Raw genomic sequence first — 17107 nt, 5'->3', positions numbered from 1 at the left:
CTGTAACTGACGAAATCAAACCAGAGAAGTTCATTGTCCAACCATCACCTGGAATATTTGTTACGTCTAAGCTGTGTGCAAACAATATCAGCTCGTATAGAGACACTTACGAAGAAATTGTGCGGTACATCTGCCTCAGAGAACAAGGCTTGAAGCAAAACACTTGTCAGTTACTAGTGTTTATAGTGTATTTTCTTTTTTCTGTGTTTCTAACTTTATACACATTCGGCCTCTTTGTGCGTTTTCGTGTTCTGTTATTTTGAATTTTGATTTGCTATTCTCAGACATTTGTCTCTTGTGGCGTTAAGATACTTGAGTACGCTTCGGCAAATGTGATTGCATTTTTCGAACTTTTGGGAATGTGCAAGAAGAGTTTTTCTTTTGGGACCTTCGTCTACGATCTCGGATTTCTGTGGTAAGTTATAAAAGCTATTACAATGTTTATATTTTGTAGCTACGGAAATCTAATAACTACAGACTATTTGGATGATTTCTAATTTTATAATATATTTTCGAATAAAATCACTCAAATAATCTGATTTTCGAATTGTTCCTCATCTCTGTTTCTTTGCCTACATTAGACTCCAGTGGCAATTTACGGCAAGACTCAAGCAGGTATTATGCATATTTCGAACACGATATTATTATTATTATTATTATTATTATTATTATTATTATTATTATTATTATTATTTTCAACCTCCCGCCTTTCTGCTATCAATCTAGCAACGAAAGGCGTTTACAACTTAGCAAACGTGAAGCGAGTGACAAGTTACAGACCGAGTGCTAATGTAATACAATGTCACGAATTGTGTAAGCAAGCTAAAAAGGTCTCAAACAATTCGTTTACGATTTTTACAGTCGTTTTTTTAATATTAGTTTCTTTATTTCTGTCTTTCTTTCTTGTTCATTTGTTAGTTACTTCAACGCTAACTGTAAACTCTATCATGCGTCTTCCTCGACCGAAAAACGTACCAATTTTATTTCCTGCAGTGTTTTCGCGTCACTGCTTTCGAAATGGGGAGGGGGAGAGCACACCTGCACATTTCACGCTTGCGTCTGCTCACTGCTTCAACATCGTGCGAATTTCTGACCAGGCTTGGTCGTAGGTTTTTTGCCAACATGTGTGGTTGGCAATACTTATCGGATGCAGTGGAAGGAGATGTGCAGGAGATGTATACGAATAAGTTCACCCCTTTCTCCTATACAGGAACTCGTATTTGTTGTGTTGCTTTCTAGGTTCAATCCAAACAAAAAGGTAGCGTATAGGAGCGACTCGTTTAAACTAGGATCGGAAGGGATTGTTGTGAGTTCGTCGTGACTAGAGCCGGCACTAGGCAGTTTGTCGTCCCGTGCAATAGCATCATTTGTCGAACCCTTTCTCCAGAAAAACAAATCTAAAAGTCTACAATTTTAAGTGTGCTACCACCATCATGAACAACGAAGAGAAGAGAAAGCGCACTCGCACTCTGAAAGGTCTAAACACTACAAATACAATCTCGTAATAATCTATTATGTTAGAGAAAGATTAGCAAACTCACCTGCAGAGAAAAGATGGTTATCCTTTTTATAAAATTCAATATCGAGAGTCAATCGACGTAAACATGATTTATTAATGTAGTACTCAAGTAGGTCAGCTTAGTAAATTTAACTATCATCATCATGAAGTCTGTTTCCAACAAAAAATATTTAATTTAACTAATATAGTTATGACAGATTTTGCTGCCCCGTACAAATGCACGTGTTGCACACATGGTATAGCTAGTAATCTGTTGTTTCCATTTCCAAAAATGTTTTTGCGTCTTTCAAATAATTGGCTATCACTGTGAATACTTGTGCATGAGTGTATCAATAACATTTAGATCTTTGTGATGTTTGCTTTTAATTCGATCTGATATTGTTAGTTAATGGAAGTTAAATGTTTTCAATGTGGAGAAGATTTTAGTTCCTTACATCCATCCCCAATAAATTCATTTATGAGAAAGTTAATCCTCATGACACAAATTTTGCTGAATTTCCTTATTATCTTACTAAAGCACAATGTGTGTCCAAATTTAAAGAACATAAGTGGCTGAAATAAAAACTGAAAATGTGAGCATGAGCGGAATTAGGGGTTGTCTGCTATGAAGGAGAGCGAACTTTCCGGGGACCTGGAATCCCCTCAGTTCAATGGGGGTCCGGGAGTTGTCCCACAAAAAGGTTATTTTAAAATTGTTGATACAAAAACTGGGCTTTTGAGCATTGTCATGTGTAATTCTCTATAATACAGCATGACGGAATATTTTTTTTATATTTTTCTCAGAAAAGTGGGGTCGGGGAACAAAGCTCCTCAATGCTCCCTTTCCCCGTAACTACGGAAAAGCTCTTTCATGGTTTTAAGTCATTATATAAATAAAAACGCAATCTTTTAAGCAACATACTCTCACTGTTTTTCAACTTTAAGATAGCCGGTATGTCGAGTCAGGCCCGTAGCCAGAACTCGAAAGCAGGGGGGGCCGAGAGCACTTCTGGGGGGCCCAACCTGACTCCACGCCTTTTCATATCTATTGTTGCTATTTAACCTTTATACACTTGGCAAGAATTTGAACGAAATCGTAGGCTCTCACGCTGGGGACCTAAGGGACCCCCTAATTACAAATTCCCCCTTATGTATAGCTCGTTGGAAAGCTTACGGAACACTGATTCCAACGAGGTATCACTTGTGGAATTCCCACCCTAATCGTAAAAGAAGAAAGGCCATAAAACGTTTTTAAAATACGAAAAAATTAGAACTTTGGGGGGGCCCTTGCAACCCATTCAGACACCCAATGCTGACAAAACGATGATAATGTATATGCAATAAACTTGTTATAATAGTACTTTAAAAAATGGTAGCAATTGCTGCAATGCAAAGGGAGAGAAAAATTCAGAAAAAATCTATAAAGCGCCCTGTATATAATTTTCGAAGGGCTGTTACAGAAATTCACGTTGGCGGCCCTGGTGACCCCTCTAATTATGATCGAAACACCGTTGGATATGGTTTGGAACACAGATTGCAACGAGGCAACAAGAGTTATGCTTCTAGACCAATTCAGTGAAAAAATATCTCGTCTTATATGGAAGTCCAGAAAATAAATGTAATTTACGTTAAAAAAAAAAAAGATACTTAAAAACTTGGCCAACCTTGTCCCTTTTCTACTTCCCTCATATAAGTAACAAGTACTTTTGCAGGATATTAGCGTGCAATTTTATGACTGTACAGCCCAATGGAGAATGGCCCCCCAAAAATTAACGAAAACAAACACGAAATTTACCTTTCTCGTTTCCGCCGTGGTACTTCCCACATACATAAAATGCATATCGGCAACAAGCTTCATCTTTCACGAAGACTTTGATACCAAAATTATCCTCCTGGCTTACTTAGGGGCTGAGTTATTAAGGTTTAAAGTCCAACACAGCAGATGCGTCCTTTGGCGTTTAAAGGTTAACTTACGATCATTGTATTCCCAAACAAGAATTCAGAGTAGAAATAATCGAAAACTATACAAAAAATAATTAAAGGTCAGTAATGTGAAACATACTGTATAATGCATTATGTACTGTATATCAGATGACCAGCTTGCTATTTAAAAATATTCCCATACTCCCATCTATTTTACATTTATAGATCCGTATTTCCAATGTGTGAATTAAAGAACATTTTACAAGAGGAATAAACTGAACATTTGAAAATTATCATGGGGAAATTCAAAATTTATATAAGACATCCAGCTTAACAGAGAGGAATTTCTCCATCATTCCCCTAGTAAATTGCACACTGCGTATTTCAGAATCTTTTCACTACATATTAAATGCATTTTTTTTCTAAGACAAATTTGGAGAAAAAGTAACTCTAAGAGTTTGTATTAATTGAATTACATTGAAAACTGAATAAACAATGATATGTAATTGTTTGAAGTAAGATATAAAGCATTCATATGAAGAAATTAATACAGAAATAAAATAGATGAATAAGCTATACAATAGTTACAATTTGGACAATCTGTACCTCTCTATAATTCTGTACTGTGTGTGTAAAAGTTTAAAATTTTAGTTAAATGATCAAAGCCAATAACAAATAATGAATGTATAGCTGATTCATCAATTTATTTTTCTTGTGAATAAAACAATAGGGAGGGAGACAACAGTGGCTCAGTGTTAGAGCGTTCACGCTGGTTCGATCCCAGCTCACGCCCAAGGGGGTTATTTGGGGAGGGCAGGGAGGGGCAATTGCCCTCCCCCTGAGTTTGAGATTTATATAGATTTTATCAATGGACTAGTAGTAATCAGTGAAAAACGCGAAATTTTACATATATCAAGAGGTCTTGCCCCCCCCCCCAAGCAAAATCTGAAATGATGGTACTGTTCACGCCAAGTGAAGTTTCTGGTGGACAAACACCGTGTGCGTGGTTTTCTCGGGTTCTCCAGTTTCCTTCCACTTTCTTCACTCCACTAGCTCATTCATTTATTCTCATCATCACCGTCCCCTTTAGCCTATTCAGCATAACCCTGGCCCGTAAAACTCAAAGATTCTAAAGAAAAAAGAAAAGAAAAGAAAATGCGTCTACTTACTTGACTTAAAAAAGCTGCAATCGCCTATTCTTCATTGCGTTGAACTTCTGCAGAACTTTCATGATGTCTATGTTTTCAGTTCGTTTCTTTTCAAACGCAAGAAACACCAGGTTGGCCAATCGTTTCTGACTCATGGAAAGTCTTTCTGGGCTATTTATGCGGGTCAACACAGAAAACGAAGATTCACATAACGCGGTACTGCATGCAAATGTTCGGATAGAAGCAAGTAGAGCATAAGTATCTTCATAAGCCATTTTAACCTTATATATTTCACTGAAGGCGTCAGAAGAATTACATTTGCTAACATACGCCTTTGCAACAGCAAGTTCTTCTTTAGACGGTACGGTAATTCCTAATGAAGATAAGTAGTCTGTTTTCGGAAGCTCGAGATTTTCTGCTGAAGTAACTGCGTCCAACAAAGCATTGTTACTGTAGAATCGTCTGTTAATTTCTATAAGAACTAAATCAGTCGACTCGTAGAACACCTGTCGCAAACACTCAACTTCTGTACTCCCTACACCAGTTGTTTCTGCTACAACAAAATCCTGTAGTGACGTACTTATTTTTCTTTTCCTTGAAGGGCGTTGACAAGCTTCTTCAATGTGGGTATCTTCTATCATGCGATTTGCTTCACCTACAATATCTCGAAACGTTTCATCATTTCGAATATTGTTCAATGTTTCCACAGCAGCATCAACCAGATTTCGTGTGGTACTTAAAGTTGCTTCATGTGACTGGAGAATTTTATCAACAGGATGAAGAATTTCAAGTATTTTTTTCATCAATAATAAACAAAATCGGAACTGCAATTTCCCAACAGTCAGAATAAGTCCAGTACTTTCTACTAATTCATCCCCATTAAAATTCCCGTTCTTAACCAACTTTTGCACCTCCAATATTTCCATATAATTGTCGCAAATTATTTGTATTACCCGTAAATGTCCTGACCAACGGTGTTCTAAAAGACGAGCAAGATTCCGACCTTCATACAAAGTAGCAATTTTACTTCTTTTAAGGAAAGTATAAAGCATGACACACTGATCAAAATGTTGTTTAACAAGAGGAATATCGTTCACACATTTAATTACTACTAAATGCAATCTGTGATTGAAACAATGTATGTAAGGAATATCACGTCCTAGTCGTTGCTGTATTATTGCTTGCACTCCACCCTTCTTCTCGCTCATCAAAGAAGCCCCATCGTAACACTGGCTCAACAGTCTTGTGCAATCTAAACCATAGTCCCGAAGAACATTAAGTGTGAGATCGGCAAAGGAATCGGCACTAAGAGATGGCAGAATTTCTATGCTTAAAATAGACTCACGAACTTTTCCGTCCTTCACATATCGAATACCGATAGCCACATTTTCTCGATTGTTTTTGTCATGCGTTCCATCCTTCAATAGAGTGAACCATGGCACATCTGCACTGTTAATGTCATCAACAATATTTTCTCGAACAGTATCTGTCATCTCTTGAATTATATCATTCTGGATTTCCGGAGATAAATAGGAAGCATTTTGAGGAATTTGTCTGTAACAATCGGCCAGTTTCTCGTCCTTTCTTAGTCTATATTCAAACATATTTCGGAAGAGGCTCTGTTCCTCATGTTCTTAAACATTATAAGTCCCTCTCATTGGTAATTCATTCACAGCTAGGAACTGAATAATTTCCGCGATGCTCTTTACATAATACTGATTTTTTTCAAGTACACTTTGATTTACTAAAAGTGACACTGGTTTCCCTACAGCTGTGCGCTTTTGTTTCTCTACCCACATATTCATTGCAACGATATGTGTGGTTGTTGCGGCATGTTTTATTAAACCTGCTTTTGATTTGTCAAGAGCGGCCTTCCAGTTACTAAAACCTTTAGATGTAAAAGCTACTTCTTTACATCCATAAGGTTGAAACTGTCTGCATGCGTAACAAAACGCAGCATCCCGGGATTGCGAATATTCCAACCACGTAAATCTCTGAAACCATTCCGTTTGAAAGCATCGTCCGTCTTTATTCCGAGGATAAGATTCCAGTTTTATTTGCTTAATATTTTCCCCCGGTTTTGAAATATCTTGTGCTATAGTACTGATATTCTTGTTTTTGTCATTCGCTGATGGTGGAACGGAAACAACGGGGTCACTAGTGACTTTCGTACGTATGATAAATTTATCCATTTTTACACTGAAATCTTATTTAAAAAAAAAACTCACTGTGCTTGCAGAAAGAACGCAAAACACATCACGATGCGCACGCAATCAGTTAAAACAGACGCTTAATTACTATAAAAGTCATTAGTCATTAATGCACTGAAAACTCAAACAGCTTCCACCAAGACACAAACTTATGCGTATCTCCGAGCGGCACTAAAGCACAAACACCCACCACTGCGGAACATTGACTTCTCTAACGCACGCACACGAACTACGCGTATGAACAAATGTTATCTATTGATGTCGAAGAAAATCTGATGGCTACCGACTGGCACCAAGAGAGGCAGTAGAAGGGGCAATAAAACAGCCACTCCGCCTACTATACTGACCCTACATACGAAAGTACTTGTGGATCGTAGAAGAAGATTTACTGTACTGCCATGAAAAATCTATATTTTCAAACCTCTGTTGTACGCCGATGAAAATTGGCGAGATGGGGAAAAAGACAAAACATTTCCTCTCATTCTCTTTTCGTTTGGTGGCTTCCCCCCCCCCAACTCATTTTACAACAGCAACTCTCCATCCCTAACCTTCCTCCTTGAATTCGAAGATGACTTATTTATGGCACAAGCCACCAGGCCTGACAACGGCGTTCTTTGTATACCAACTGCAATCGGGTTGAAACAGAATAAGAAGACAAAACCATCTGGTTTATTCTGGTTTATTTTTATAAAAATACTGAAGGAGTGTAGTTGGCAAAATAAATGAAATGTTGCTTCCGACAAAGTATTTCTCATAACTTTAGTTTGTGGCCAAAGTCTGAATACGATAAAACAAAAACAATGTTTCCATGCATTGCTCGTTTCTATATATAGAAGCATTTAAAACACTGGTGAAAGTTTCAGGGGAGCTGAAGGTAGCCACAGGGGGGCTCAGCCCCCCCTCGCCCCCTCCTAGCTACGGGCCTGTGTCGAGTGAGAATTGTAATAAAACATACCGCCTCTGCTTTTTTTACATTTCGAACACTGCCTAAGATACATGAAATATTAGGGATGACGAAACCGTTTTACAAATCTTAGTGGCATGGGCGTCTCTGGCGGGGGGAGCGAGCAAGACGCGCCCCCATTACTTTGAAGTACAAACTATTCAATATTATATTCCAATTTTATTTATTTACTAAACGACAAAATACCATATAAATAATAATAATTATTAGGATATAATATACAGGCTGTCAAACGATTGTAATGGAAAAATGTAATGAAATGAAATCTGAGTTTTACGTCCCATGGTTATGCCTGTGAGGCTAATGGAGACGGTGATGATGAGTAACGAATGAAGTGGTGGAATGAAGAAAGTGGGAGGAAACGGGAGAACCCCGAGGAAACCCACGCACACGGTGATTGTCCACCACAAGGTTCATTTGGCAGGGCTGGAATCGAACCCGCGATCTTACGCACTAGAGATGGACTCTCTACCACTGAGCCACCGCAGTCTGCACGACTGTAATCGAGTTCTTTATATACCGTAGGAGGGTCCGTGAATGTAAGCAGAAAGGTAGCAAATACAATCAAAGTTAATAAACAGGTTGGGCTAAATAGTACAATTTAAATCACATTCTTTTCTGTCGCCCCTCCCCAAATTTTTCATGCCAGAGACGCCAATGCTTAGGGGGTACACATCCGTGGTGTCCCCAGTGGGATTGACGCCCGTGCTTTATAAAAATATGGGTTTGATTATTATAATTTAAATTGCCATTAATTTTAAACAAATCAAGAAGTATTTCCGCGATGTTGTGAGCATTCAGTAGCGTGTCGTCAGCCAAAAAAGGTTGGCAACCACTGTCATAAAGTTTAAAACTTCATTAAATAAAGCTCAGGTAATCCAACGAGTTTCATACTCAGAATCGATATTTATATCGATTCTCATCAGCTGCTGACGTACCATACGTCTACTCAGCTGTGTTTTGTATTACCTTCCTGTTCCTCTTCCTGGATGTTTTCTCTAATCATTCATGAGAGCACTGTACGTCAGACTGATCAAGCCAAGGGCGTATAGAGCTACGGGTTTGAGCAGAGGGATTATCCCCCCTTGACGGCTATCCGAACGGGTCGTCTTAATATCATTTGCTCATCTCATCTCATCTCATCTCATCTACTCATACTCATCAGTTGGCTTCCGGAGTAGTTTTAGGCCTTGTGCCTAGTCTGCGGTTTTCACTATGACGGATCCTGGCTCTCAACATGGTCTTTCATCAGCTGGTAAACACGAAGGCTTACCACCGGTGTTCGTAGCTCCCCCTGCTGTTTCCACGAAGGTGGAGAAGCAGAGAGACTACAAACAACGCCAACGACGTGCCTCTGAGCGATCAAACGCCTCCACAGCATCGAACGCATCTAGTCGTTCCAGATCTCCACTTGGCCAGGAACTTTACGTGGATCGAGTGAAAAACTCTCCACCAAAAAAGAAACCGCATTTAGTTAACGACCAGAACTCCAATATGGAAGCAGAACCATCTACCATCCATCACTCATCTCATTCAAGCAACTCATCTTCATCTCAAAAACCTACTCTTTACACCTTTCTCTTACAAAACTTCGACACCAAGTATACCAACGAAAAGTTTGTCACTGTTCAGCTTCGCAAGTATCTCCCTCGCGCTCAGCTTTCTATAGTCATTAAAACCCGGAATGGAATCATTTTAAAGTCACTTGATCCTAATTTTGCAATCACAGTTCGTAACAAAGCATCATTCGAGATATTTGGCAAACAGGCATCCATAACTCCTCTGAACTCTACCCGTCAGAAGCAACCTCCTCCGCCAAAACGACCGCCACTACTTTCTGTAGTCATTCGAGGCGTCGACCCATCGTATAGCGATGATGAGATACAGGAGAAACTCCAGTATGAGAGTCACACGGTGAGCAAAGTTATGTGAATTCGCAATGCTTCTGGTCCTACCTACATGGTACGGGTATTAACATCGTCGCAAGACACCATTGACACTCTGCTCACCCAGGGGGCTTATATCTATAGTCGTAAACATCGGGTTGAACCATCTCGATCATCTGCTCCATTACCGCTCAGATGTGAAAAGTGCCAAACTTACAACTCTCATCCTACTTCCGCATGTAAAAATCCGTATGTTTGTGGCTATTGCTCAGGACCTCATTCCACTCGAACATGTCCAAACATGACGCAACCCCCTAAGTGTCCCACTTGTACTGACCAATATCCTGCTTACAGTTATAAGTGCAAGGGAAAACATCGGCCCAAGCAGCACACCCTGAGCTCGTTGTTCCACTACGCACTCCAGAAACCTCAAATTCTTCTACCAACCAATCTGTAGATGAACCTGTCACTATCAGCAAACTACTAGAGTTTCTCGCCCTCACCCTCCAAAACATCCATCCCTTTCAGAGACAACACGTTCTTCATCACATCATTCAAGCTGCCAAATCTGTATTTCATGTTTCTCTTCACGCTACTTATTCCAACAACTACGTCTATTTTCATACCAACAGGCTTGAAACTCCAGTTTAAATTCCTCCACTATGGATATTGTATTTATATTTCTGAATATTCGTTCTCTACTCAAGAACAAAACAGTCTTCGAAACGCTACTTTTAGAAGAACATGTTTCCGCCTTTCTTTTAAATGAAACCTTTCTGAAACCATCTACCACATGCAGCATTCCTCGCTACATACTATTACGACATGATAATCGACCTCCATTTCTCCGAGCTAATGGTGGCGCTGCAATTGGTCTCTTAAATAAATTACCTTTTCGACATAACCACTGTCCTCTTCTGCAACTTCCAGAACATGTCATCACCACACTCTATTTCAAAAATATCACCATTACTCTTGCAACCATTTATGTTCGCCCAGGGGTTCCAATCCCTCACGAGTTGTTCTCACATATTTCCAACACATACCATCATTATATGATCCTTGCCGATATCAACATTCACAGTCGCTCGGCTACCGAGTAAACTGCCTTTACCAATTTCATTACAGCGAATACGACTGGCACACTCATTGATCTTCCTTCGGCAACCCGTCCCATTTCAGATACCACACCCGACATAGCAATAATATCCACCAGTATTATCAATCATTGTACAGTTTCGGTTCTAGACTTACTAGGTAGTGATCACGCACCTATCAAAGTCACTTATCACACTGGCCACGCTACTCGTCAATCATTACCTTCTCCTCGCTTCTCTCCACGATATGATCAGGCTGACTGGCCTGGTTACCGCACTTACATTTCTAACGCCTTAAGCGACTATGAAGAGCCAACCACCGATAGCGACCTTTCCCATCAAGTAACTGTCATCATTAGTACTATCCAAAAGGCTTCTACCCTATATATCCCGCAAACTGAATCTATACCCTACCGCCCGAAACTACCTCCTCACTATCTAGCTCTAGTTCGTCGCTCCCGTCAATTCTATCGTGAATATCTTCGTACACGCAATCCCGACGCTCTCAGGCTTCATTACCAGTTATAACGAACAGTGCCCAATTACATGTCTGCGTATAAACTCCGGCAATGGGTGAAAACTTGCAATCATCTCTCTGACATCTCTCATCCAACGCGCTACTGGAAACGTTTTAACGCTCTCTGTGGTAAGCATACCAAACCCTCTTATCCGTTACTTCTCCAAGATACACCCTTGCACTCAGATGTGGACAAAGCAAATGCATTTGCAGATTATCTTCAGACAATCTTCACACCTCAAGCACGAGAGCCCACAGGTTCCACCCATCCCGTCGAAAGAATCAACCCAGCTTCTCGCATACTTCAACCAAACACCAATCACACTCTTCCAGGACACGTCCTTACCAGCCCCATCACAGCATCTGAACTCACATCTGTCCTTCAACGGAAACGGAACACAGCACCTGGTTTCGATAACATTACCTACAGACATATTAAAGAAGGACCCATGGTACTCTATGTTCTCTTGGCATTGCTATATACATTCATCCTCCGTACTGGGTTTTTCCCCGTTGAATGGAAGGTCTCCAAAACACTAATGTTTTTGAAGCCCAATAAGCCACCATCAGCTGTATCATCTTACCGGCCAATACAATTAACTAGTACATTCAGTAAAATCTTCGAGAAGATCCTTGTGAAGCGTTTACATCCATATCTACTAGACAGACAGTTAATTCCCACTCACCAAGCGGGCTTCCGTCCAGCTTTCTCAATCAACGATCAACTCTTGCGACTCACCACTGTTATCACCAACCATTTCAACTCCATCCGACCTTCTTGTTTGCTTCTCTTTGATCTGGAGAAAGCGTTTGACAAAGTGTTGCATCTGGCCCTTTTATATAAACTCATTCATTTTAAACTCCCTCTGCCATACATCCGCATTATCTATCATTTCCTCGTTGGACGAATTTCTTACATCGCCATCAACGACCAACTGTCTCACCCTATATTTCTTCTCTCTGGTGTGCCGCAAGGATCTGCTCTCTCTCCACTTTTATACATTCTCTTTGTAGCTGAACTTCCGCATCTCCCTCCCGATGTGCATCTTTTGCAATATGCCGATGATACAGCATTTCTAGCTCTGGGAAACACTATCTCACACATCAACGTCATCTTACAAGCCTCAATTGACAGATTTGTTCACTAGGTGTACTAAATGGCATCTCAAGATCAACGCAGCGAAGACTCAAGCAATAGTTTTCATACCCTCACGTAAGCGCACTAAAGTCCATAGAAATCCTTCTCTGTTGTCACTGCGTGTACAAGATACTCCTATTCTGGCCACTAAAACAGTCACATACTTAGGCATTGTCTTTGACCATCATCTAACTTGGAAGCAACACCTCAAACATGTCGCAACTAAAGCCTACAACAGACTCAATCTCCTCAAACGTTTAACAGGCACCACCTGGGGTCTAAAACCCCATACTGTTCTTAATACATATAAGGTTTTCCTTCGACCTGTTTTGACCTACGGTTTCTCCTCCTGGATTTCAGCACCTCCTTCGTACTATACCAAATTGGCCATTTTAGAGCGACATGCATTTCGTATTGCCTTCAGGATTACTCTTCCAAGCCCTACCCGTGCACTCTATTCACGCATCTATTTTCCCGTTCTTTATTCACATCTAGAAGCCCTCCGTCTCAAATTTATAACTGGTCGCTATACCACACATCAGCCTCTTCTTCTGGAAACCATGCACCATCTTGCTCTTTATTCATCACCGCCACGCTATCACTTTACCCCCCTCCATCTACTTTTTACACTATATTGCTATACAATTCCCCCAGACCATTTGGACCATCTTATACTACAAGATTATCTTTTGCATGCTCATCTTCCTCATATCTTTCCATCTTTTTTTGCACAGTGATCTCATCATGACTAACAGGGCTCATCTCGTCTTCATCAGCCTAGAGTAGCCCCTAGGCAGAAAATAACTGCATTCGTTCTGCTAACCCGCTCTCATCTTGTGTTGTGGCGTGATTGCACCTCACCTCATCCCTCATTCTCATTCTCTTTTCTACTCTCAATATATATATTTATTTATATACATTTATATTACAGCACTATTTATTTCACAACGCACTTAATTTACCATTTACTCCAGTCTATACCTGCACTTACTTACACTATTATTTGTTCAATTATTTGTTAGATTTAATTATATATTCGTTGTATTCTGTTTATCATCCGCACCTTAACTATGATTATGGTCGCAAAGATCATAATGTCCCAAATTTATATTATTTGTTTTGTTTCTGAAATAAAGTTATATAGTTATCTCCCTTAGCCCAGCACCTATCCTTTATAGCCTCCTTTTCTCTTCACACCTCGTCCTTGAAAGAGGGTGTAGCCCTCTAAAAGGTAGCTAGCCTCTGGCTAGCATTGAAAAAAAAATTTAAAAAAATCCAACGTGTTTGTGAGAGAGACAGAGACTTGCTCGCTATAAATACAAAACATTGTTTCTGTAATAGTTAATGTCTGCTCTCTAGATTGCAGCACAGAAAGCGTTTACAAAATCCCATGAATTTTCAACCAGAAAATAAATGAGACCGAAATTGCAATAAGTATTTAAAACAAATATTTATTTCATCGATGGGGGTTATGAATTTTAAACAAAATGATAAATCTTTAAGTAGTTTGTATTGGTCATTTCGAAGTCCACAATTATTCTAGTTAACCCGAGAAAGCTAACGTGTCGTAAATTTTACGAGCCCGTTGTATTACTTTGATGTTCACTTCCCTTCGCCCGGCGAAAATGGAATCGTCCGCTGAGTTCCGTTATCTACTAAGCCTGCATTGTTGGGCAGTATTTAGATTGCTCAGTTTTTGCCTGTATTTCTATATGAACTCGTTAGCCGCTCGTAAGATTTACGATACGTTAGAAATAACGCTTGGATTTTTGTATTTTGTTTACTATTATTTTCTACTTCTAGAGTGAACTTACAGATACATTTTAGTGAAAGTGTTGGATTTATTTTATAATAATTATTCAAGGAAAGTTAAAAAAAATGATTCTAACGGGTATTGATGACAGTGATCTTGTTTTAAAACACCTAAGTGAGTGTGAGAATGATATTTAGGATCAGGATATTGGATCGAATGATGAAGAAACTGTGTGGAACATGATATTATTATAAACATAACCCTGGTTAATCCCTACGACATTTCTCTTCACAACGTTGTGAAAATGAGTCAAAAGCCTCTTTCTTGAAGAAAATTCGCCATGAAAATCCACAGCAGTCTTATTGAGCCATGGCTCCAAGAACGGGTTCAATACTCAAATTTGCCACGAAAACTCCGGCAATCCATTGCTGACATTCTGAAAATATCGCTGCCAGAGTAGAATGTTGTCCAGTCCATAAACAATCCTCGACAAGTTTGTGGCATTTGCCCATCAGCCAAGAGGAGAACAACATCAACGTATTACTGCCGCTGCAACAGACCGATGCGCGGAGAACATAGTGGGAAATGCTGTGTGTACTGCGTGGAGAAAGTTTGAGCAACCAAACTGGCTGTAAAAATGTTCACTAATAAATATGACTGATAGTACTGACGATGAGTCTTCCTGATATTCTCAGCATTCACTTCATACAACTGCTGAAACGCTTGAACCAGGTGAATGGTTTCTGAAGCATCCTATACCTAACTGATTGATTCATCCCATTAACAAGATATTAATAAGTTGAGAATCACTACAATTAAATCTCAAAACAAGAGATAATAAATCTTCAACAAACTGATCCACCGCTTCATTTAACTTTTGTTTCCTGAATAATCTTTCAGATACTGAGGAGTGTTTTACTGTATTTGACACAAATCTATCAAGTATTTTACATTTAAATAAATCCCGTGAAGAGTTATTATTGACGGCATATTGTACTTCCGTTTGGAAATCACCTTCAGTACGTGTTAACAATGCACTATAGACAACTCTCATTGGCAAGAAAATTGCTCCACTATTTATTCAATTATCAGTAAAATATCAAGAACTAAAAAAAAACTATTTCTGCCACAAATGACTTAAAACACTTTTATTTTTGATTCAAAACGTTCAAAAATTTCCTGGAAAGAATATGTATTAATATAATGTGGAATTGTACTAACAACTGCATTACTAGCCTGAGCATGACTATCATAATTTGAAAAATTATTCGGCAATCTATCAAAATATCTATGATCATGAGGCATTGGCCTACCCGTCCGAAACATGAATATAGGAGTCGAATTTTTAACTAAAGAAACTCTCTTCTAGTAATCAGAAAGGCCCTAATTATTGTTCGTTGGCCTACCACGAGTTGGCAATTCTGAACTATTCTCTGAAAAACTGAAATTCAACATGCCTACGCATAATAGGACTAAAGAGCAATTTTGATTAATACCTTATACCAAAACCTAAGATATCTCTAGTTAATTGACTAGTCTCCGCTGGAATTGGTGCTGGAGGTTGAGCAAGACAACTAAAGTTCCTGGGAAAAGGTTCTTCTAAACTATAAATTCTCGAATTATCTTCAACACGATCACAAAACTGGAAAAAATGACTTCGAGGAGGGGTCAGGTTCATAATTGCCCTATCATTTGTCATGTTCCCTGTCTGATCTATAGTAACAAATTGTAGATTATCATCTGAAATAAGAGTAAGAGCTGACTCCTCTCATGAAGACATTTTCAATCTGATTTGAAGACACAAAATTGATCAAATGTTACAAAAAATAAAAAAAGCAGTAAATCTCTCCACAAAAGAAATATCAATTCAATAATCAAGAATTAAATTATTGTAAACTTAATTAAAACTAATATATATAGCAAACATGCTACTACACACTACGCTAACTACTTATTACTAAAGAAAGAAGAAAAAGATCGACCCTCAAATATAAGCTGCTATCAGAAATATACAACTTGTTTTAAATTCAAACTTCGACTCATAAAAAATTTACTTTAGGTTTTTATTTTATTTTATTTATATATTTAATTTTTTTACAGACAGACTATTTTAAACTGACGTGGTTCAGATATCAAAACAACTCTCAAGATTCATAAATACACAAACAATTACTTAAAAAACCGAATAACAACCTAACTGAAACAATCCATTCTCAATTTATAAATTCACATCAACGATTTCCAATGCCAAGAAATGGCGATAAAAATTTTATGGTGAAAAGGTTGGAAAAATCTTTGTAACTCTCCCGCGCTAATAGTGAGAAACCGTCTAATTCGTCCAACAATCTCAAAAAAAATAATAATAATAAAATTTAAATTTAAAAAATGCGGAATAACGAACTACCAGAAAGGACAATTCGGCCAATCACAATACAGTGGAGTGCTTTAAGTATTCCAACCCTGCTCCTAAACACTATATCACCCTGAATATGAAAATCTCACATCAAAAAATAAATCTTAAAGTCAAGAAATAACTATTTTTAGAGGATTTATAGAACTAACTTATCAATTCAAAAAAAAAATTATAAATTCAATTTATTTTCTTTAAGTTTTTCACGTAAAAATGAAGAAAATAATTACAATAAATATTACTTTTTAGTCACTCTGCGTATAATTCCACTCCCATTCAATTCATTGAATAACAGTTCTGATAATTAATAATTACTACTCTCACCAGAAACTATCCAACTTTTTAGTACAAATTAGAATAATTTAGATGCTCACACTGTCAATCAGAAATCTCTACCACTGGAAAAACTTCAATTTGAAATCTTATAATGATCAGTAAGCCAATAATCAAGTGACAAAATCAGATTATCTTTTCTTTTTTATCCCAAATCAAATAGCTTAATGTAAAGATTTGCTAATTCTTTTTCCAATCAACAGAAATAATATAAGACGAGCTCAAAAACT

At 38.4% G+C, this 17107-nt stretch overlaps 1 protein-coding gene across 1 annotated transcript; it reads right to left on the bottom strand.

Annotated features, from left to right (window-relative positions):
* Positions 1 to 4595: 4595 nt before the first annotated feature.
* On the bottom strand, positions 4596 to 6173 carry LOC145682336 (zinc finger MYM-type protein 1-like). The gene has a single exon (XM_081753910.1). The coding sequence runs from the start codon at positions 6171 to 6173 to the stop codon at positions 4596 to 4598; it is 1578 nt and encodes a 525-aa protein (XP_081610036.1).
* Between the last annotated feature and the right edge of the window lie 10934 nt (positions 6174 to 17107).

Source organism: Thermobia domestica, chromosome 3, assembly GCF_964235325.1.
Source record: "Thermobia domestica chromosome 3, izTheDome1.hap1.1, whole genome shotgun sequence".
NCBI classification, from domain to species: domain Eukaryota; kingdom Metazoa; phylum Arthropoda; class Insecta; order Zygentoma; family Lepismatidae; genus Thermobia; species Thermobia domestica.
The sequence above is the reverse complement of the archived record's forward strand: the minus strand, read 5'-3'. Positions and strand labels throughout refer to the sequence as shown.